Source organism: Sitophilus oryzae, unplaced genomic scaffold (assembly GCF_002938485.1).
Source record: "Sitophilus oryzae breed Bouriz unplaced genomic scaffold, Soryzae_2.0 scaffold_172_pilon_pilon, whole genome shotgun sequence".
NCBI classification, from domain to species: Eukaryota; Metazoa; Arthropoda; class Insecta; order Coleoptera; family Curculionidae; genus Sitophilus; species Sitophilus oryzae.
Window position 1 is genome coordinate 5,460,755 of NW_022146424.1, and position 24,307 is coordinate 5,485,061.

A 24,307-nucleotide genomic window follows, 5' to 3' on the forward strand; every position below is an offset into this window, starting at 1 on the left:
CAGTCACTTCCGGTTTCACCGGAAATGACTACAACTTTTGATTTTTAAATGGCACCCTCGGTATTTTTTTACTTTATTCGATAGAAAATGACACTCTGAATCGAATGACATATCATATGTCAATTTTTGATAAATAGAAAAAATACAATACAAGAAGTACAATAAATAGAATTTTTAGGGCATTTTTGTATCTAGCCTTGAAAAAATAAACGTATACCTACTCGTATGCTACCTCAAAATAAACTTCAACAAAACAGTAGCTTGCTTAACAATTTTCATAATTACCTGCTGGACAAGGTGCTGGTGTGGTTGTCGTGATTCTGGATATACATTGTCCAGAGAAAGCTCTGTTGTATCCTGTAATGATCATATATCTTTAGTATATATTCTGTTATTTTATTTCTTACTGAATTAATATAAAAGCTTATATTATCGTCTTGGTTGCGGTAACCATAAATAGTATCATGTCATTGGTCATAAATCTTTTAAGACATTATTAACAGGAATTAAGATGCCATAATGCTCTCTTACTTTTATAGGTAACAACCATGAAATACAATAAAGATTTTGCGTAATTATATAAAATGAAAAAGAACACTCATGTAACTAGTATAATATTTTATTTGCATCATTAATGTCACATATGTCACAACAAATTTCCAAGAGAACAATTTTATCGATATCTGCTACAATATTTTTCTGTCCCAACCACTGAAGATATTTTTATATTCTTTTTGGTAAATGGACTTGCTTTTAGTTGGAAGTTACGCTTGTCGTGCTTCTTTAGCTTTTTTAATATTTCCTCCATTTTAATGGAAAATTACTCGACGTGTGCCGAATTCTTGCGAAATGCGTTTTTTTGACAAAAAACTGAACTCGATTGACAATAACCGTCAATTTATAAACAGGTCATTTAATACAACAATAACCTGGCAGCAAAGCCTGTTAAGCGAGGATAAAAATGGGGTATTACCTCCGAATTCTTGACACCCGCACCGATTGACGTGAAATTTTAACAATGAATACAGATATATGTAAGAAACAAAAGTTACATAGTAGCGATGTGTGCTTTCACCCTGGGGGTGAGTGCCACCCCTTCCCGGGGGTGAAAAATACATCACCCATTTCAATTGCAAAAATCAATAAAGGGATGAATTCTAAGTAAACAATGTTCTATATCATTTTTTCAAAAAAATAAATTTTTCCGAATTATTTAGGATTGAAAATGTTGATTTTTTATCGAAAAACTGCATATTTTTCTGTCATTTTTTATAAATAACTCGAAAACCTTGTTTTTTATCGCAAAACTCATATAAAGCAAAATGAAGCTTTTGGAATAACGAATCCACTTAGTTAAGAACGTAATATCTACGAAATAAAAATATCTACCGAAAATTAAAAGAGAGCAAAAATATTGCAAATAAAGACCTTCAATTTTACTCTATTGCATTTTTTACGTCTCTTGCTTACTTTTTGAGATATGTCAAAAAAAATAAAAAAATTTAAAAATTAATTTTTTAATTTTTTTTTTTGCATTATTTTCAACTTTTTTTCAAATTTCGGCATTCTAAACCGCTCGAACTTGCAAAGAACATTCTAAGTACCTAAATATAGCCAACTGCACATGTATTATGCTTATTTTTTATTATTATGATTTTAGTCAGAGATTTTGTTGTTATTTTTTGTTCGAAAAAATTAGGTGACCATTTTATTTTTATCATAATTCCGCGAGTTTTTGAGATACGACCTTTTTTATAAAAGCATTTAAAAGGTCTTTTCAAGCACTTTAAAAACGGTCATATTCATTTTCTTCCAAAAATGTGTTCTTTCGCCTTTATTTTACGGTAAAAGGTTGCAATTTAGTGTTCGAAAAATAAAAAAATCACCTGTACAGAGTAATAACTCGGCTATTATTACACCTACGGTAATCAACAAAAAATAGTGTATTCGTTATTCCAAAAGATTCATCTTTGCTTTATATGAGTTTTGCGATAAAACGCAAGGTTTTCGAGTTATTTATAAAAAATGGCAGAAAGATATGCAGTTTTTAGATGAAAAATCAACCTTTTCAATCCTAAATAACTAGGAAAATATTAATTTTCTGAGAAAAATGTTATGGAACATTTTTTGTTTAGAATTCATTCCTTTATTGATTTTTGCAATTAAAATAGGTGATTTATTTTTCACCCCCGAGAAGGGGTGGCACTCACCCCCAAGGTGAAGACACACAGTTGTAAAACTTGGAAAATAAGTTGGTTATAATAATGGTTTTATAATTCCGAAACTCTCTATTTATTTATCTAGTAATGCTAAAACACTCTATTTTAAAGTCGATTAGAGAAAATAGTATGATTCATTGGCAAGTAATGTAAACATTTACGATCCGGTAAAATTGTGATGTAAGAGGAGGCTTAGCTTGCCTACGGCGCACAGTGCTTCGTCCCATGGACAAAAATCGAAAAAAAAGTTAAAATTGATTAATATCTGAATATGTAATTTTATACTTATAGCAATGTTCAACCATCCTGTATATTATTTTTCATAAACAGCGTTTTTTGTTAGCAAATATTTTCACTAAAAATAAATTTTGCGATAATTATCTTATCAGTGAAAAGAATAACATTCATAGTAGTTCTGTATATTATGGAGTTAAATGGTACGTACTTAATTGAAAGCCCACTAAGGAAATTATTAAACAAGGTATGTACTTTAAATTTATTTTTAAACAAGTTCGTGATTGTTTAGTTTTTATTTATTTTTTAAGATGATTCTTAAATGGGTATAAAAATTTTACGTTTTCAAACTTCAAAAAGGCATTTAAAAAAAACATATCAAAACATATCGTATTTATTGAATATTTTTGTTGTCATATTCATACACTTTTAATTTTTGTATAGTTCACCTGCGTCTGCTTGCGACGAACTTTATTTTATAATACTTTTCAGATGGAGTAAATTGATAAGCAAAGCCGATTGGTTAATACTTGGCTTGATCATAAGGACAAGAACTCAAAATTATTTGTATTTCAAAAAATGTGTTCTTTATTAGATATTGATGAACCTTCCAGTCAAATGAGACACCACTTGTTCCTGAAAAAGCCCACTATGTTGGAGCGAAACGTCGCATAAAAAAGTTTCCATCTTTCAATTTATTATAAAACCTCATACCCAAGAAAAGGAAAAAATAATATATGGATATGGTCTATTAAAGAGGTAACTATGAACATCCCTCATACAACAAAAAGAACAGTAACAACGCGAAAAAGTAACATATTAGAAAATGACGTACAGAAATATCTTATAGGTATGTGAGGATACTTCATCTACCTGTGATTTGGATACTATAAATTTGGAAGATTCTGTCAGTAGTGATTCTTCTGAATCAGAGTAGTTACAATCTATGCATTTTGTTGTCCTAAAGTAAATTTATAGTATCTTAAGTTTTTTTTAATTAAATATTACATTAATGTTTCTTTTTCATTAAAGAAAAACATTTTTATCTTATATTAGGCTTATATTGTAGGAATCATGTTCTAATGTTATTTCAATTCTTTTTTAACACAGGGATTTATTTAATACTTACACCGTTTTCATACTATAAATTATTATTTCCTTAGATGGAACACAGCTCCAACATTTTTATTATTTATAAGATTTATTTTCATAAACGTGGGACTAAGAACATCATCATTTAGTACAATGAGAGTACTCATCATTTGTGTCAAATAAACGTAGTTTGAATAAATTGCCTACAATAAAAGAGAAGTTTGGCATTTTTGTCTTCTAGAGCCATATGTTCGAAGCACTGTGCGGCGGTTCAGTAGTAGACTGGCCAGCCGGCTGTTGTGTTGTGTTTCGTCATAGAGCTGATATTTGGGGGTTGAGAGTCTTTTGACTATAAACGTTGCAAGTACTGTAAGGCAACGGGTCGTTTGACAAGAAGAAAACCTCTGGTGATGTCTTTCCTTCGAGGTTGGTTTTGAGAGTTTGAGGTATCCCTTGTCTTCTCGATTGATACGATGCGGCGTTGGGGTAGAGAGACTAGTGAGGTACCCCAATTAGCTTATTCGATTGGGATGCGAATCTGTTTAGCGGCAGAGTTGCGTCTGGGGGAAGCCCCTATACTATTTCAGGTGACACTAGCTAGTTGTTGAAGATTATTAACCAATAGATCCGAATGATATTTGAATTAGATGGAAAATATGGAATGGGATATATTGAATAGAATATATCAGTGGCTAGGGGGCGGAGTACCCCCGGGTGAGTCTTACTATTTAACTATTAATTTTATCCAGATCAGTAAATGTTTGTTTTGTTATTTTCATGTACAATGAGAGAGTGCTTGCCAATGACCAACTAAATGGATATTTGAGGTGAATTTGCATTGTGAGACCCGGTTGAGTAAGCCCCAAAAATAACGATTTTACACAGTACTATGTAACTTTTCTTTCTTACATATAACACCTTTATAACACCCTTAACACCCTTATAATTCCCTTGATACATAAATAACTATAAAAAATGTCTATACCTATGTGGCGGATTCATTTCTCAAAAAAAATCCTATATGGATATTTCGCCACTGCAAAATACGAAACGGCGAAATATACATATAGAATTTTTGGAGAGATAAATAACTATATCGACAAAACAAGAAATCGATAATTTTACCTGGTGGGCATGGAGCTGGAGTTGTAATAATATCGATGCATATTCCATTAGGACCTTCACGTTGTCCACTTGCACAATATGGTCTGGAGGTAGTGGTAGCTTCCTGAAGGCACTCACCGTCAGGTCCTTTGTAATATCCTAAAACAGAATTGGTTTCTTAGTGATTTTTTTAACCCAGCGAACATGAAATTACAATAATAATTTTTTTTTGTGTCAAACTTTCAAAATAAACTAATTTTAGATGTTTACAGAAAACCCACAAACACAGATAGATACTTAAATTCCACATCTAATCACAATATAACTGTAAAAAAGGTGTTATAAAACGTTTATATGATAGGGCAAAAATTATTATTATGTTCAGACGACATTTCACTAAACAGAGGTATAAACCACATAAAAAATACATTAATAAAAAACGACTATCCACTATCCACCATATTTTATTGACAAAACATTAAACGAAATACAAACCCCAAATTACCGTGATTACTGACGTTTTCTCGTTATAAAAAAAATGACACCTTAACGATATCCTTATAATTCCATTTCAGATGTTCAGAAACAAGTCTAATGATTTCATCTAGTTATCTCTTGAAAAATAAGTCTTTTAAAAATAAGCGGTTTGCGATCGTGATTTTACTTTACTTGATAGGGAAAGGCGTATCGGCAACGCCGCAACAGCACACCGTCGCGCGTCGTGTCGTGTCGGTCGGTCGCATTTCTCTCACTCCGACTTAATAAGATCCCTATGCGATTTACTTCCACACATGTAAATGCCGACCCAAAAGTAACTGTTGCCAGCACGGTATACATATTATAGTAGGGTGCCCGGTGGCATTTTTCCGTTTCCTATACGGACTCGAAACCTGCAACTCCGTTTACTAACTGGTCATCGCAACCCATGCAAAGAAACGCTTGCAATGAACTTTCTAGGTATGCTCTATTTGTAGTCACTTAGGACACAGAAAATGGGACACTGAATATTGCTTGTAACCACTACACTATAACAAAACTCTAAGAATTTAGATTTAAACAATTTAATTTGACAATTAATCAAATAAATAAAGTTACAAAAATATTATTCCAACAATGAAAATCATAATAATTCCATTCATAAAGGCCACATAAAGGCTTTTTATTATATCTAAAAACTGCAAGAAATTTATTTTCCATTATATATTTTGGGCTAGCCGAAAAAAGCCTTTATTTACTATCGATAGTTGTGCCTCGGTGGTACGAAAGTACTACCATTGCACGCAGGCCGCTATCTCGCGATGCGGGACTTAATATCTTACCGCTACTTTACGACAAGTCGTATTTATATATTCTGCGCTGTGCTCGTCGTTTTGTGAAAATACCCAAGCTCACCTGATGATGGGGTAGGGCCCCGAAACCGGTAGTGACAGCTGGTTGGCAGCGTGGAATGAATTTCTATATTAGCAGTTCAAGGCAAGAAACTCTTATATAATCTTATTATATACCTAAAAACTGCAAGAATTTTTTTTCCATTATAATAATATTATGACTCATTATAATAATATCATTTGCACTGGTTGCGTTAACCACTTAGTAAACGGAGTTGCAGGTTTCGAGTCCGTTTCCTATGCGATTAACGCAATCGGTTGCGCTAGCCGTATAGGAAACGGAAAAATGCTGCCCGGTGGCGTAGAGGTACAGGCTCTCGGCCAATAATCTCAAGGTTGTGGGTTCGAATCCTACACCCGGTCTTTCATCAGCCGACTATTTTTATTAAAATAAAAATAGTTTGGGTACCTAGGTCGACTCAGCCTTAAATGAGTACTTGGGATTCACAATCCTGAAGTAATAATAGGCGGTTGAAGCGTAGTGCTAGCCACATTACCTTCCTTGTATACCGAACGGCTCTAGCATGGCAAGCTGTACCTTGCTACTCCTATTATGGCGCTATTATTATTATATATATTATAGTACCTGGTGGGCAGCTTGTTGGTTGTGCTGTTGTAGTGAGTTCAGTAGTCGTTGTAATCTGCAAACACTGTCCATATATTGTTGAAGAGTATCCTGCAAGCATCAAGATTATATAAATAATTAATTCATGGTGTGAATACAAATATATTTATTACCTGGAGGACATGTAGTGGGAGGTAGTGTAGTAGTTGTAACATCAATACATTCTCCATTAGGTCCTTCGCGTTGCCCTTGAGCACAGTAAGGTGCAATAGTTGTAGTAGTAACATCGGGTATACACTGACCGTTGTATTGTTGTGTTGTTCCTAAAATGCATACAAAATTAGTAATTAATACACACCTAATAAAAATGTTCTGCTATGTTAAGTGAATACACTGAATTGTGAGGTATTACAATCATTTATTGAATAGATAAATAGATGTAGGAAGAAGGCCATTTCTGCAATATCCTCCTCTTTCCCCCAATATGTGACGTCAGACGAAAAAATATTAAAAATACATAAATAAGCAAAAACAGGAATAAAATGGAACAAATCTCTAAATCCAGAAAAAAAACAGCTGAAAAGCGAAAACCTTTTTTCATTTTTATCTGTTTTTTAGCCGACCATACCAATAGGTATATGGTAGGCTATTAAGATCGGCAAAATAAAAGATTTTTTTAATTTCGCTCAAAATGAGTTATTTGGGTCATAAATGACCTAAATACAAAATATTTTCATGGTGTCTGTCTGTCCGTCTGTCCGTCTGTAACACGATAACTCAAAAACCACTAAACCGATTTTAACCGAATTTGGCACAAAAATACTGTGGCACCCGAGAATCTGACCATTAGTTTTTGGTGGGGGTGGGGTGTTGGTAAGGGGGTATGGGAGGGGGTTAAAATTTTTAAAAAATCGTAACTCCAAAATTACAGTAGCTAGCGAAACGCGGTTTTCAATTTAAGATTAAGAATAATATTTGCAACAAAATTTGTAATAGCATCAACATCAGTCAAAGTCGCAGTTTTTGAAATAAAAAAAATTGGAAAAATTCCTTTACTTTGAAACTATAAAAAAACTGCCTACCAACTTTTTATTAACATATTTTAGTATGGGCGGCTACATGTGCCTCCCGGCGCCAGCTTTTTCTGGTTTCAGCCATTTATTCCAGTTTAATTCCGTTTTTTTTCTTGTTTATTAGCGGTTTTTATTTATTTCTATTTATGTTTTTTGTCTAACGTTATAGATTATGAGTAGGAGGAGGATGCAAAATTCTCCTGCTCCACTAGAAGTAACTTTGTAGTTTTTACCAGGAGGACATGTAACTGGAGGTGGTGTGGTGCTTGTGATATCGATGCATTCCCCATAAGGACCTTCACGTTGTCCTGGAGCACAGTAAGGACCTGTGGTTGTTGTAATTTCGGGTATACACTGACCATCATATTGTTTTACTGTACCTGAAATGTACAAGCAAAGAAAATTATAGTTATTATCTTTGATATAAGGGTCTACATTTAATAAATTAATTAACTGAATAAGACTATAAACATTTTTAAATAAATAATCACAGAATTTCTTACTTCTACTCTGATTTGTTGTGGGAATAAATAGAAATATATTTGTAATTCTTACCAGGAGGACATGTAGTTGGAGGAGGTGTGGTTCTTATGATATCAATGCATTCTCCATTCGGTCCTTCACGTTGTCCTTGAGCACAATAAGGTCCAGAAGTCGTAGTAGCTTCAGGTATACAGTCACCGTTATACCCTTTTACACTTCCTAAAATGAATATATACAGTTCGTCTGGTGGATCTGTGTCTACGAAAGGAATGCGGACAAAAAACATTTAAATAAACAGCAATATATTTTATACGCCGACTTGACGAGTACGTCACCGCAAATCGCTCCGCCCACTCATTTTATTGGCTACTTGCAAATTTGTCGAATTCTTATTGATGGGACGCGTCGTCTAATTTTTTACGAAAAACATCGAGAGAATATCGTTTCCCCTCTCACGGATACCCCATAGCCACAGAACGGACAGACGTACTGTATATTCATAACTAATCAATTAGTTCACAAAATATACTATTTCAATATGTTGAGATTATACAGGCTTGATGCATTTCAGTTGAACTAAAAGTATGAGAAAGTAGTTCATAAGAACTAAAAAGTTTTATTAGCTTGTGTAATAAATTATAATACAAGTTAGACTTTCTGAAGATATCAAAATATTTTGAACACTTTTAGAATATATAACAAATTTTTCGTGAATTCGCTATTTAAACCAGTGCATTTGTTTAGTCCACTGTTTACAGTATTCTCCGATAGTTGCAGCACCGGCGGAAAATGCATCAAGCCTATAGTAGAAACTATAATTATTACAGTACGTCTGCGTCTGTCCGTTCAATAGCTACAGGGTATCCGTGAGAGGGGAAACGATATTCTCTCGATGTTTTTCGTAAAAAATTAGACAACGCATCTCATCAATAAAAATTCGACAAATTTGCAAGTAGCCAATAAAATGAGTGGGCGGAGCGATTTGTGGTGACGTACTCGTCAAGTCGACGAATAAAATATATTGTTGTTTATTTAAATGTTTTTTTCCGCATTCCTTTCATAGACACAGATCCAGCAGATGTACTGTAAGTAAAAATTTAATATATCGCCGTTTCAACAAGAGGATGTGTGCAGAAGATCCATGAACAGCTGCGTCTGTATTTTAATTCACAAGTAAATTTTATTTTCTATGGTTTGAACAGAGAAGAACAATCGTAAAGAAGCGACAAAACGAATCCCGCCTAAAAATTTGGAGTGGGAGGTAAACCGGCTAACTGTCATCTCAACGTGTTTTCGGAATACGGCCAACGTTGCCATTGTTAATGATAAAGTCCTGAAATCTTACTATTTTTTTATTTGTGTACAGAATTAATCTTTTTGAATTAATTAATCTATATTTTATCCTTACCTTATAATAGTACTTAAAGAAAAAAGTAATTTTCGGAACTAAATATTATTAAAACTTAAAATAGATGCAGGTTGTTGGCGTTTAATAAACAATAATTAGAAAATTAAAACTATGTATTAGAAAATTAAATTATTTTATATCGCAAATATAAAATATTAGCGACGCTAATTTGAGTTGTGTTATATTTAAATGTACAGTACGTCTGTCCGTTCTATAGCTACGGGGTATCCGTGAGAGGAGAAACGATATTCTCTCGAATTTTTCGTAAAAAAATTAGACGACGCGTCTCATCAATAAAAATTCGACAAATTTGCAAGTAGCCAATAAAATGAGTGGGCGGAGCGATTTGCGGTGACGTACTCGTCAAGTCGACGAATAAAATATATTGTTGTTTATTTAAATGTTTTTTGTCCGCATTCCTTTCATAGACACAGATCCAGCAGACGTACTGTAATAGGCATGATTTTTTATGTAAAATATGATTTTTTAATATACAGGGTGAGTCTTAAATAAGTGCAAATATTTTCAGGGTCGGTAGATCTCGATAAATGAAGCATCATATTTTCTCTTTACCGTTTTTCGAATAAGTCCAGAATAACCGAGATTCTTTGAAAATTAAAAATAAAATTTGCTTACATTTTCAGGACCACTGAATCTTTTCTGGGTTTTCTTTCTTGTATATTTAATCTACCACCTATGTTCTCATATTATAGAGATATTATGTTTTTTAATCATCTGTTGATGCACTGCAGAAATAAAGTATTTTGGTGTATTGTGGTAAATTAGTTTGTAACACCCCGGTTCTAACCCTCAATTAGATAATTATGTTCAATTTACTTTTTAGTTTGTTTTAACTCTTGTGATAACAGCTGATAAAAAAATACTCGAAATTGTCTTTATGATAATTTTTGTTTTATGATAATTTTGATTAAAAAAAGCACTTTCAAATATTAATTTCGAAACAAACAATATTATCAGATACGATTTGAAAATGTCCTTCTAAAAGGAATAGGTTAGAAAATCGTTAGAACGCGGTAAATCCGCAAACCGCTGAAACCCCTTAAATCTTAAAAGATAGTTACTATTCAATATGATTCCTAAATATTTATAATAATATACTTTTTACTGAACACATGTTTTTTCAGTGTATAGCTTTTCTCATTTTTTTCGCCTTCATTGAATTTCTCTCAGTGTAGCTATAAACCGGCGATCTCTCAAGTACGCCAATTTGAAGGTCACAAAACTTGGTCCCCCTCACTTCAATAGTGCCGACGGTTTTTGTCGCTTCTCTACGATTGTTCTTCTCTGGTTTGAATGTGGTCTGCCGTGAAATCTTCCCTGACTCGTTGGAAAAGCTATACCGGGTGCGCCTCAAAAGTGGCTCACACCTCTAACTTTTTTATTTTTTCAGATAAAAAACCAGATTTGCTATGTTAGTATATCACATAAATTAGGATTGATTGACGTTTACAATTGTTTTCGGTCACTTCCTGTTTCACCGGAAATGACTACAACTTTTGATTTTTAAATGGCACCCTCCGTATTTTTTTACTTTATTCGATAGAAAATGACTTTCTGTATCAAATGACATATCATATGTCAACTTTTCACATATCCACTCAAAAACAAAGTGTATTGTAAACTTCAATCTAGAGTACCATGGCTGTGTTAAAAACACTAATTTTTAATCAAGGAGCCTTGGAAAAATAGATTTGATCATCTAATGTTTTTAGTGTCTTGTCCCTGACAGGTTAAAAGATGCCCATATCGTATTTTGCTCATATCTCAATTTTCAATTTCATTTTTTTTTTCAAATGGAACGAGGGTGACTCGTTAGCATATTTGGATAAAGCATTTTTTTACGAATAATTTGATACCACACACTTGGTATTTCAAGTCAAATTGTCGTTATGAACCGCATGTTATAATTTCAAATAAACCATAAATATGCGAAAATATCAAAAGTTGACATATGATATGTCTTTTCATTCTATTCAGAGTGTCATTTTCTATCGACAAAAGTAAAAAAAATACCGATGGTGCATTTAAAAATCAAAAGTTGTAGTCATTTCCGGTGAAACCGGAAGCGACCGAAAACAATTGAATATCTCAATCAATCCTAATTTATGTCATTTACTAACATACCAAATCTCGTTCTTTTATCTGAAAAGATAAATGTATGTATACAAAAGTAGGTATGTGTATAAGTAAATAACAACTGAATTATGTTTGCTTCCCCAGTTTACCTGGTGGACAAGTTGTCGGTGTTGGTGCTTCTGTTGATGGTTCTGTTGGTGGTTGTGTAGGTGGTTGTGTAGGTGGTTGTGTAGGTGGTTGTGTAGGAGGAGGCGTAGGTGGTAGACACTGACCCGTAGGCGTCTTAATGTATCCTGTAAAATCGGTATTTAAATAAAGTTAAAAAAGAAGTTTGACGATAACTTACCAATAGGACAAATCACTTCGCAAGTTCCTGAAGGAGTTAGCTGCTGACCAATAGGACAACCTGTATATAACAATATCAATAAGTTTACAACTCCAAATAAAACTATGATCTACAACCCTTTTGTCTTTTTTTATTTATGTTAAACTTGATTAAGACTAGTATCTCCTAATTGACTGATTTCTCTTTTTATTTCTAATAATTTACCTTCAGTTCAAACCATTAAGCTTCATTCAGAACCTCGCAATTAGTGGAATAAATTAGTGGCTTCAATTAGCGTAGAAGTTTGTTCCTTTAATTTCAATGTAAGCATTCAGAACGTCAAAACTAGTGGTAGACATTTTCAATTAGTAGAAAAAGTTATCAAACTTTTAACTTCTCCACTAATTATACTTCAAAATTTGCTAGAGAAATTTTATTTTGGCCTTTGATTATTTTCTGTCACGAGAAATTGTGGTTAGAAACTAAAAGTTGATTGTTTTATAAGCAAAATATTAGGCTTTCTCTATGGATACAACCAGGATACAACATGGATACAACTGAACGCAAACTGTTGCTAGGATATTCTGTTAACGTTAATTGCGTTCAGGGGTGGGAAAGTGAAATAGCAAAAGCGGTTCCACCGTTTCCACGAAAATTTCAAATAAAATAGTTCCAGCCTCAGGCGCTAGGTGGTAGTGCAATTAATTTTTAGGTTAAGAAGTTGCTACTAGTTATTGCCAGATTGCGTTAAATTAGAATTTTTTTGTAGTTTCCATAGTTACCAACGGCCATTGTCATACTATTGTCAAATTCTCAAAAAATATTGTCGTTGTCATAGCGCCAATCATAATATTATTAAATGATTATCAATGTGTTTTAATTAGACAATTCCTTTTGTTTGTGGCCCTAAAAATATAATGTAAGTCTTTTATTTTTGCCATCATTTAAGTACCTATTTATATTTACTCCATTTACAAAACTTTGGGCGTATTACGTTGATCTTGTTTTCTTATAATAAATGATATTTAAATATTTGACTTATAAATAAAAACTTTAAATAATAAATAATTTTTACACATGTTTGGCCTTAATTTTATTTAATAATTGTATAAATTATACTGTTAAATCTTATTTTTTACACATCACAACGATACTTGTTATTAGTATTGTTGAATTTGTGTAAAAAATAAGATTTAATAATCAAATTTAATTAAAAGCCCGCGCTTCGATCCATTTAAAACAAGCCCTACTCAATAGATGGCGCCACTTCTGTAGGACCATTTTTCAGTATGGCAGAGTCCATTCTTTTTCTAGCTTGGTATATTCTTTGATTGCGTTTTTTAAACATTGTGAATGATCGTAAACTAAATAGTATAAAATGTAATTGAAACCACTAATTTATTCCACTAATTGCGAGGTTCTAAATGAAGCTTCTAAATGAAGCATTTTCCAGCAACAGCTTAGGGTAGTCAGTTGTATCCATAGAGAAAACCTAATAAAGCTTATAAAAACAATAAAGTTTTGATTTCTAACCACAATTATTTCTCTTGATAGGTGATAATGACATTCCTCGCAAAGTTTGAAGTATAATTAGTAGAAAAGTTAAAAGTTTGTTAACTTTTTTTCACTAAGTAAATATTACTACTACTAATTTTGACGTTGTGAATGCTTACATTGATATTAGAGAAAAAACTACTACGCTAATTGAAACCACTAATTTATTCCACTAATTTGGAGGTTGTGAATAAAGCTTTAGTATTCGGAGAATATAAAGCATAAAATGAAAATATTAAAAAAAACAGATATACTGTATCTGAGACGTGTAATACCTTATGTAAAATTTACTAAGATTGTTTTTTGAACAGTTTTATTTCTTAAGCCGGGCTCAGAAGATCTGTGTACTTGGCTAACATTTATTATAAGTATACAAGGCCCAGCGACAGTGCGTCAAGCATGTAACTCCTATAACAAACAACTTAAAATTTTATAAGTAATAATATTTAAAATAGAGTGCAAACCTAAGTATGTAACATACAATATGTAATGTATAGTTTTCATTTCAGGACATTTTTATTTTTGATAATTTTTTTTAAAATAGGCTAAAAAAATATTTTTTTATTTATTTATTAATATTTCTGAAACTATCAAAACATATCTTAGGATTATATAAAGTGATCAGAAAGGAAGCAAAAAATTTAATAATATATACAGTGTATTCCATTTAAAAAAAATCACTCGATCCATTCACACATTTTTGAGCCACCCTGTAGAAGTTATAAAAAAATATTTTCCTGAATTACATCCTAATACATACTTTAGGTTACAACTAATACAAAATTCCTAAGTCGTTTATTATAGGAGATACAGGATACAGGTGCCCGACGCACTTTTGCTGAACCCTGTATGCCTATAACAAATGTTTGCCAAGTACACGAATCGTCTGAGTTCTTCTTTATTGGTACAATACTTACGTGCAGGTGGTAAGTAATCATCATTTACTAGATCAGAGTATCTAACGTCATTCGGACCATATGATGAAACAATATGCGACACATCTCTGGCATTTCTGTGTGTCTAAAAATTAAAAATAATTATACAGGGTGGCGCCTCTCATACGCCGCGGAAGCTTCAAGGAGAACGGTAGTTTATATCAAAATGAAATTTTGGCAGCATATATGTAGCATAGTTAACTGAAAGCATTTTATAAAAATATATAGAATTATACAGGGTGTCCCCAAAAAAAAGTTACACATCAAAGTTATGGTTTTTTCTAATGGAACACTCTATATATTAACTGATTTTCGGAATCTAGGAAAAAAATAAAGGTTAATCTTATTAAAGAAGCATATACCTAAAATCTAAGGATTTTGACATATTTCACATTTTCGGAATAATCTACTGGGTGTTCCATTTAAAATAAGAGAGTAACATGCTTTTAAAGGTCACCAATATTCAATATTAATTTTGTCTCACCCTGTATAGCTATTTAGATCAAGTTTTAATTTGATTTAAAGTACACATCTTTATTTTTCTCGCAGAATCCGAAAACCAATTAATATATAGGATGTTCCATTGCAAAAAAACACAACTTTGACATGTAACTTTTTTGGGGGACACCCTGTTAAACTCTCTATATTTTTAAAAAGCTTTGAGTTAACCTACATAAGCTCACAAAATTTCATTTCAATACAAACTGTCGTTCTCCTTGGAGCCTCTGCGGCGTAGGAGAGGCGCCACCCTGTATTTATCATAGCTTTTTCTAGTATAGGAAAAAATAGTCCTAGTACAACATATTCATAACCAGTCTAAGGTTCTAACGAGGTTCTGAACTCCATTGAAAATTCATTTAAAAAAACAATCGAGTTAATGCTCTGACTACAAGATGACCAACTGTAGTAAAGGTGTTATTAGACGATAATGAAAAGTCATAAAGTTGTTACAAGTACATTAAAGTATTAAAATAATTCTCTTACCTGAACTGTTAAAATCTGGGTAGCAAGCAAAGATATGCCCACTATAAAAAGTGGAGACATTATGAATTAATCTGTAAAAATATAAAGGTGGTTAATATTTTATTAATTTATACTTTATTATTTAAAAGTAAAAATATTGTTGTTACTTTTTAAGTAATAAAATTTAAATTGTTTTCTCTTAAAACAAAATATAATATCTATCAATTATAAATGATAGACAAATTAGAAGTTACAAAAAGTTACATTTTCTTGACATCTTGGCGACAGAATTTTAATTAATGTAAAATATTTCAATCTTAAACAAAATTTAATTCTGATTTATATTCGTTATTGAACATGAAATTCATATGTTTCTTTTTCCACCTCAAAAGAACAATTTGTATACGATATATAATAAAATTGATATTAAAAATATTTAGTTACAAAATAACGTTTAAAAATATTTGCATATATAATAAAATTGTAGAAATAACAAAATGACATACACCTTGATTACTGAATCAATTAAAAATTCCTATAAAATTATCAAGAAGTTTTCCTTGAGAAAATTCCTTCCAAACTTTTAATGAAACGATGAAATTGTGTATTTAGATAAATTTAGTAAAAATCTAAAAAAATAAACAAATATTTTTTGCGTCATTTGTTTATACAGAGTGTATAGTATACACTATTACAACTAAAATTGTAATTTATTAAATGGATCAATTTTTCACAAAAAAAATAGAACAATAGATTTTTCATTTCTAACCACAATTTCTCTTACCGGGCTATAATCAAAGGCCGAAAGCATTAAGTTTCATTCAGAATCTCGCAATGAGTGGAATTCAATAGTGGTTTCAATTACACTTTATAATTTTTAGTTTGCGATCATTCACCATGTTTAAAAAACATAATTAAAATTAATAGAATATCCTAGCAACAGCTTGCGGTAGTCATTTGTATCCATAGATCTTTAGAAAGCCAGTGGTGGTCTAAGGGGTGGGGGGTGGCGGAAGGGGCGGTCAGCCCCGGGCCCCGTCTATTAGGGGGCCTCCAAATCTTAGTAAGTTTTTTTTAATCAACTGGCAAACAAGGCCAATATGTGTTCAGTAGTTATGAAGCAGTTTGTAGGTGGAGTATGCAAACCATACGTATACGCCAACTATAGTCTATAAAATGAATAACTTTGAATTTTGACCGTTATTTTTTACCAACATGGCAAATATAAAAGCCCTCTATCCAAAAAGTTACTGATATTCTTTAAAATGAGTGTCTGATCGAATCAGATAGGTAACTCTTTTTACTTTCGTGAAATAGAAAAGGAAAATAATAAAACAGGTGACAGTTCTTCCTCTTCTTGCAAAAATCAACGCAAAATGTCATAATTGACAAAAGTAAAATGTCATCAGCCTGTGACATTTCTAACTACCAGACCAATGCCGTCTCTAATAGAACAGCCTGGGAGCGAGATTTATGACGTCACGCTAGTTAGATACCACGGATTAATAAATATGTTGTAGAATACACGAAAAACATAATTATTCCTCGTATTTTTGGTTTGTATTTTAAAAATGATATAGTTTACATGAAATATGCATAATATACAGTTAATAAATACAATATATATACCTATTTATAGTAATAAATACTTTGACAAATAAACTATGAACCATACAAATGCATCAAATGTTTTACAATATACAAATAATGAATAGGTACATAAGATAATGGATAAAATGTAAAATATATTTTAAATTTTGGGGTTTGAAAATCGATCTAATTTAACAAAAAACCATTCAATATCTACTAATAGTGATGTATTATTTGCATTCACAAAATGTATATGTATATTTTGCAAGCATCAATTTTCGAAAAATTATATTTGAAAATAATACAATATCATAGAAAAAAGGCGTCAGCGATGGCTATGAAATAAAGATCGCTGTCATTTTATATGTAAAATTATTCTAAAATTTTTTATTTTCTTGGGATTTAGGTTCGGGAAAAACGCTGATTAAGTTTTCATTTGGTTTTTCATTATTTTTTTTGGTTTTAAAAAACGTTATAGCTAACGTTTATAGCCTTCATCAGTGTTGTGTCATATGAAAAAAATAGTATCGAATATAATCCAAAAAATTACATATACGAGGAATAATTATGTTTTCCATGCCTTGTATAACATAATTAATCCGTAGTATCTAACTAGCGTGACGTCATAAATCTCGCTCCGGGGCTGTTCTATTAGAGACGGCATTGCATCAGCATGGCCGCAAGTTGCTAACCTAATAAAATTAACACTAGAAAAGTCCGCAGGACCTGTCAAATTCAAAGTTATTCGTTTCACAGACTATATAAACAGTATAAATGGAAGCAGATATTTACTTAATCTTATATTACTACTTATCAATTATCAGGCCCCAGTAATTGTCAATGGCATTTTCTATTTAGGAAATTAAATAAAGGGATGATTTTCTTTGTTTAAAATATCGAATAATTATTATTTTTTATATATTTTGAGAATGAATTTATTTATTTTAGCTTTTTAGTTAATTTTCAATGGTTTCATTATTTATTTTTATCGAATAAACATTTTAAATTACAACCAATGCACAGCATAACTGGTATTCTAGCTTCTTTACCGATGATGAGCAGTGAAGTCTTTAGTATAACGGGGGCCACGGGCCTGAGACAGCGAAGGGGCCCCTCGGATCTTGGAGGATTTACAAAATCGCGATATTTTGTCGCGGTATTTCCCTGGAACGGTAGCGAAAGTAACGCGGCTCATATGTGAAACCGTTATTTTCATCACTTTGTCATCATAAGTTGCCATTAAATACATGCGAACATTCCGCTCGGGGATTTCCCGATCTAATACTGCATGGCCGGTGCATGGTAGTATATGGCTCGTTAGCAAATTTTAAAAACGAAAGTAACGAAAGCCTTTTTACGAGTGAAACGAAAAAAAAGTGGGTTTTCATTTGAAAAAAAAATGATTTATGATAATTTTTTAATCGCTCAATTCCATGACAGCTGCGGCCATTATTATATGACATTCGGACAATTTAATTTTTGACATAGATAGCCACATGTCTTCTCTTTATGGTACAGAGTGGCTGTGGCAATCACTAGATTTGACGTTTAGGCTATATACATATTTTTGACAGGCAGTTTTTTTCCTCCAAAAATTATAAATATTTTTTTTCTCAAAAACGGTTAACGTTATGTTAGAGTGTTTAATATCAAAATTCATAAAATTTTACAGAGAATTTATGTATGTAATAAAAAATGCGGTCACCCATTTGAAATAAAAAGTTGCTGTCAACTTCCGGTACTTCCGAAAGTGCCGCCATATTGAAAATATTTTTAATCGATAGAACTCGTTGTGAAACAATGATGTGCACCAGAGATGTGCAGAAAATCTCGGATCTAGATATTGTAGTTCTCTAGAAACTTCTAATGAGGCTCAGCCTGGGACACCCTCTATAAATACTTCTTCGCACATTTTGAAGTATAATTAGTGGAAAAGTCAAAAGTTACTAATTGAAAATGTCTACCACTAATTTTGACGTTCTGAATGCTTAGATTAAAATTCAAGGAATAAACTTCTACGCTAATTGAAACCACAAATTTATTCCACTAATTACTAGATTCTGAATAAAGCTTTACTCATAATTTTGAAGTATAATTAGTGGCAAAAGTAAAAAGTTTGTAAACTTTTTTTAACTGAAAATTACTACCACTAATTTTGACGTTCTGAATGAATTAAGTAATATTTTTTTAATATTGTTTTTAAAATAACAAAAAAAAATGATAAACACAAACAAATAAGGAATCTATTTAACCCTGATACATTATATAAGCCGAACATCTAACACAATCAAAATGTAGATAATTTATGAAATTCGGTATTTTCGTCATTTGCATAGGAATGGAAAGTATTTTTTTGGTCCTGTCGTGACATTCGAATTAAGTCAGCCGAATTATTGTTTAGTTTCCTGCTGATGTTATGTCACAGTTTGTGAAATAACCTATTTTCAGGAATTCGGATGATTTTTCAAACAAACAACACGCTTATTTTCAAAATGATAATTTTTGTACCGTGTATTTCGTCAGATTTCAGATTTGTATTTATACAGGGTTCTTCACCACATACGACACGGAATATTGTAGCTAAACGATTAGATTTTTACAAATTGTAAGTTTTGGGTTCGTTGAAGGACTATTAGAGCTACAATTTAAAAATATTTTTACAAGATACAGAGTATCCCAAATAAATAAAAAATATCAAAGTTGTATTTTTTTAAATGGAACACCTTGTATATTATTGCATTTTTAGTTTCCACGATTAAAATAAAGGTAAATTTGATTAAAATTTATTATACTTAAACGTTTCCGTTTTTGAAATATTTTGAATCTTGTAAAATTACAGAAAAAATTTAAGGCTTCATTTCTCTGAGGGTATCAAAGTTTTTAATACTAAATATTTACTGAAGTTTATTTATTGATCAGTTATTGAGTTGCAATAATAAAAATAATACTACCTCATACAGAGTGTCTACAAATTTATTTTAAATAATTTCTAGCTTTAAACGGCAATAACTTGTTTAATTTAAACGGAATGCCAAAAATTACAATTTGTAAAAATCTAATCGTTTAGCTACAATACTCCATGTCGTATGTGGTGAACAACCGTGTATTCATTTATATTGTTGATGTTTTGAGAAGAATTTAAAATACCAAAATTGCATTATCAATCAATTTAGAAATAAGGAGGAATAGCTTCTCGAGAATAACAGAGTAAAATTAATGTTATATATGTATTACAAATATTATATGCATCACAAATAACATTAATTTTCTCTTACAGGAAATAAGCTGAGGTACATATTTCATTTTTATATAATTTGTTTATGTGTTACATAAGATCAAGTACAGGGTGTCCCAATTTCGTCACTTTTACAGGGTTTTTCTTATCTGAGAAAATAGAGATGTGAGAAAATAGAATAAGATGCGGTTTTTACATTACTGTGCTACTTTTTATAAAACTAAAGATGCTACACAGAATTATGTTGATTTCAGTAGCGTAACTAGATTTTCGCCGAGCTGTGATTCTTAAAGTGTTACCAAAACTTGTGTTTTTTTTTAAATGGGTTATCTATATACTAATATATAAAATCCTTAAGTGACTGATATACTGATTAATCACGATCCTGCTCAAACCACTCAACGTAAGAAGCTCAATTTTGACATACAGGTTGATTCTAGGGTGTAGAGGTTCGATAAGAAAGGATTTTTCGAAATTCCAGTTCCAAGAGGGTGAAACCACCCCTCAAATATTCCAATATTTTTTACTTAAAAAACGGTCAAGTTTCCGAAAAAACGCTTAAACACGTATATTTTATTTTGTTTTTTACATATTTTAAGATTTTTTAAAAATGTATACAGGGTGTTTGGCAAAATCTGGTCATTGATTAATCACGATCCTTAAAGCGCTTTACGTAAAAAGCTGATTTTTGGAAAACGGATTGACTTTAGGGTGTAGAGGTTCGATAAGAAGGGATTTTTCGAAACTCGCATTCTAAGGGGGTGAAACTATCCCTCAAATATTAAAATATTTTTTATTTAAAAACCGGTGAGTTTTTCGGAAAAACTCTTAAACACGTATATTTTATTTTGTTGTTTTACATATTTTAAGATTTTTTATATATTTACACAGGGTGTTTCATAAAATATAACCATTGAGTAATCACGATTCTGCTTGACGTTTAAAGATGATTTTTGGCAAACGGATTGACTCTGGGGTGTAGAGGTTCGATAAGGAGGGGTTTCTCGAATCTCAAATTCCAAGAGGGTGAAAACGCCCCTCAAATATTACAATATTTGTTATTTAAAAAACGGTTAGTCTTTTGGGAAAACGCTTGGACAAGCATAATTTATTTGTTTTTTTACATATTTTGAAATTTTTTAAAAAATCATACAGGGTGTTCCAAAAAGTTGGGTAACTTCTTAACCACGATTCTGCTTAAACTGCTTGACGTAAAAAGTGTTTTTTGGCAAACGGATTTTTCGAAAGTCAAATTCCAACGAGATGAAACTACCCCTCAAATATTACCAAGTTATATAATAATATCGCCATATTGTTTTTTTTCATGCTGAGATAAATGTGAGAAAATTTTATACAGTTTGTATGTTAATGGAAATCGTTGCTTTGCTTTATCATCACCATTACAAATGATTAATTCGACGCGAATTAAGTCGCTGGTACATGCTAGTTCTGTATATTATTTCTTTTTATTTTATTTTCCTCGTTATAAGCTTTCTAAAAATATAACTATACTCTATACTTATTTTCGTGAACAAGGTAAAAATGCATTATTTAACTCTTTAACATAAAGGCGGTCGGTCGGTTAAAAAACATTATTATACAGGGTGAGTCTTAAATGCAAATATTTTTAGGGGTAGTATATTTAGACCCCAGAAACATGATTATGAGGTTTTTTCGCGAATATTTTTTTTTTAAATTTGGAATTTTTGGGAATTTTTTTAGTTTTTAGTTAAAGAATATAATTTGTTAATAATATGGCAACATAAGTAGTAGATTAAATTTACAAGAAAGAAAATCTGGATCTTAGAAAAGATCCAGTGGTTTTCAAAATTTTAGCATAATTTTTTTGCAAATTTTTAAAGTAAAATAAGTATATCAGTTATTTTAGATTTATTCGAAAAACGGTAAAGAGAAAATATTATGTTTTGTTTTATCGAGATCTACCAGCCCTGAAAATATTTGCACTTATTTAAGACTCGCCCTGTATAAGTAATCAAAAAAATTATTCGACGTCAAATTTTGGTTATGGGCTATTCCAAACTAGTTTCTCTGTGTGTAGAATTATTACACAAGTCCATCAAAAATATCAATTACTCTGACTGACAGGGTGTTATCTAAAAGCTGCACTATTTCATTTTTAGTGGAGTTTAGTAAGATAACACATTGGAAAGCAAAATTGCCTGGAAAGCAAAAAAAACTAAATTGATTTATGCTTAAAAAAGGGAAAATAATGCATTTCTTACCTTATTTATAAAAAATAGGTATAAGTTGTATATTTTTAGAAACCTTATAACAAGACAAATATGTAAAAATAAAAAATAATGTACGGGGTGTCCCATTTAAAAAAAACATAAGTTTGACTCATAAGTATTTCGAAAATAACAGCTCCCAGCAAAAAAAAACTAGTTACGCCACTGTATACATTCTATGTGAAAAACTCTACAGAACTCAGTTTTCACCTTTTCGATAAGTTATAGGATAACCAATATACGGGGGGAGTCGAAAATCCAAGAATTTTAAATTCGCCTGTATTTCAGTTTCAGGAACTAAGAGGTTTAAGACAAATTTGTGTAGTATCTTTAGTTTCATAAAAAAAAGTAACGCTGTGGTGTGAAAATCACATTATTGTATCTCTACTCATAACGAAAGAACTCATAAAACACACCAAAATGGGTCACCCTGTACAATAGAATAATTAGAAAATGTAACAAATAATCTAGATAATAAATCTAAAGATAAAAATATAGTACGCAATAAACTAAACCTAATAACAATAACTGTAAGTGTAATAACTTAATTGAACATTTGAGGAAATCAAAAAATTATAATATAATTTTAACTTTAAATAGTTAAAAAAAGTTTAAAATTTCCAAAAATATATTTCAATTATAGAAAAAATCATTAAATTTATAAGACAAAAACACAATTCTCCAAACAAGTAATAAATGCCGAAAATATACTAATAAATATTATAATAAAATAATGACAAAGTAACTAGAAAACAACTGAACAAAGAAAACAAAAAACATTAAAAATTATGTGAAAACAGCTCTAATACTTTTTAAATAACTACAAATTATAAATATAATAAATAAATAAATTCTCATAAATCTTTAATTTCATGGCACGTCGAGGTAGTTTAATCCAAATCAACTTTTGTCATATGTGATTTTATTGATAAGAAATAGTTTAAAAATGGTTAATAAATTTTTAATAATAGTATTTTGAGATAATAAACTCTAAATATCTATAACACTAATCAAAAGACGATACAGGGTGTATTATCCAATAGGGCACTATAACACACGAAACATGCATTTATTTCTATAAACTTCTTGTTTTCTTGTATCCTTCTACGTACTTACTATACACTCGCCTTATTAAGACTTCTCACGTTCGATAGAAAAATGAACACACACGCACAGTAACCCAAGGAAATCGAAAATTGCAACTGATTTCGCCGATTGTCGCATTTTCGACTTTATATCAACTCGGTAGCATCATCTTTCACGGCTCTCCACCGATGATGGTAGTACCGTGGTGGTACAGCATCTTCAGCGGGCGCCGCACAGGTGGTACGCCTTGAACAACCGCGATTTGGATTGTTGAAGTTCGATGGTAGCAAACATCAAACTTCAATATCCTGGCTGTTATAAATGATCCTGAAGGAACAACTATAAGCACAATGTATTTCATAATGAATAATTTGTTAGAAAGTATTTTATTCTCAAAATAGTGGAACATGTGAAAATATGTCCCCTCCGGATTGTCTTTATAAGAGATTTTTTTTTTATTGTTGACATACTTGCTCTAAATTTTCATATATAGTGTGACCAACGGATCTGTAGCTACGGGGTATCGGCAGGGGAACGCAGTTGTAAACAAAACACGCCCAATTTCATTCATAAAATAGGCATGGGCGTACGGTGTTATATGAAAATAATGTGTATCATAAATATAATACTCAGATTAATAATATTTTTCAAAAAACTTTATGATGTTTGAATCGTTACTGTTTAGTTAGCAGATAAACACTAAAAGC

General features: G+C 31.3%; 1 protein-coding gene across 6 annotated transcripts in view; it reads right to left on the reverse strand.

Annotated features, from left to right (window-relative positions):
* Positions 1–23,757, reverse strand: part of LOC115881679 (mucin-2-like) — a 28,144-nt gene extending 4,387 nt beyond the window's left edge. Inside the window, exons 1-11 of one of the 6 annotated variants that reach the window (XM_030899266.1) lie at positions 23,642–23,756; positions 15,462–15,532; positions 14,460–14,562; positions 12,010–12,069; positions 11,813–11,956; positions 8,231–8,377; positions 7,909–8,055; positions 6,776–6,925; positions 6,624–6,713; positions 4,671–4,808; positions 286–357 (exon numbers count right to left, since the gene is read on the reverse strand). In XM_030899266.1, coding sequence (XP_030755126.1) covers positions 286–357; positions 4,671–4,808; positions 6,624–6,713; positions 6,776–6,925; positions 7,909–8,055; positions 8,231–8,377; positions 11,813–11,956; positions 12,010–12,069; positions 14,460–14,562; positions 15,462–15,521 — 1,111 coding nt within the window. In that variant the 5' untranslated portion in view covers positions 15,522–15,532; positions 23,642–23,756. Of the gene's footprint in view, positions 1–285; positions 358–4,670; positions 4,809–6,623; positions 6,714–6,775; positions 6,926–7,908; positions 8,056–8,230; positions 8,378–11,812; positions 11,957–12,009; positions 12,070–14,459; positions 14,563–15,461; positions 15,533–16,224; positions 16,327–23,626 lie in introns of those variants that run through there. The other 5 variants (XM_030899264.1, XM_030899265.1, XM_030899267.1 and 2 more) reach the window with 5 other exon arrangements.
* Positions 23,758–24,307: the final 550 nt, after the last annotated feature.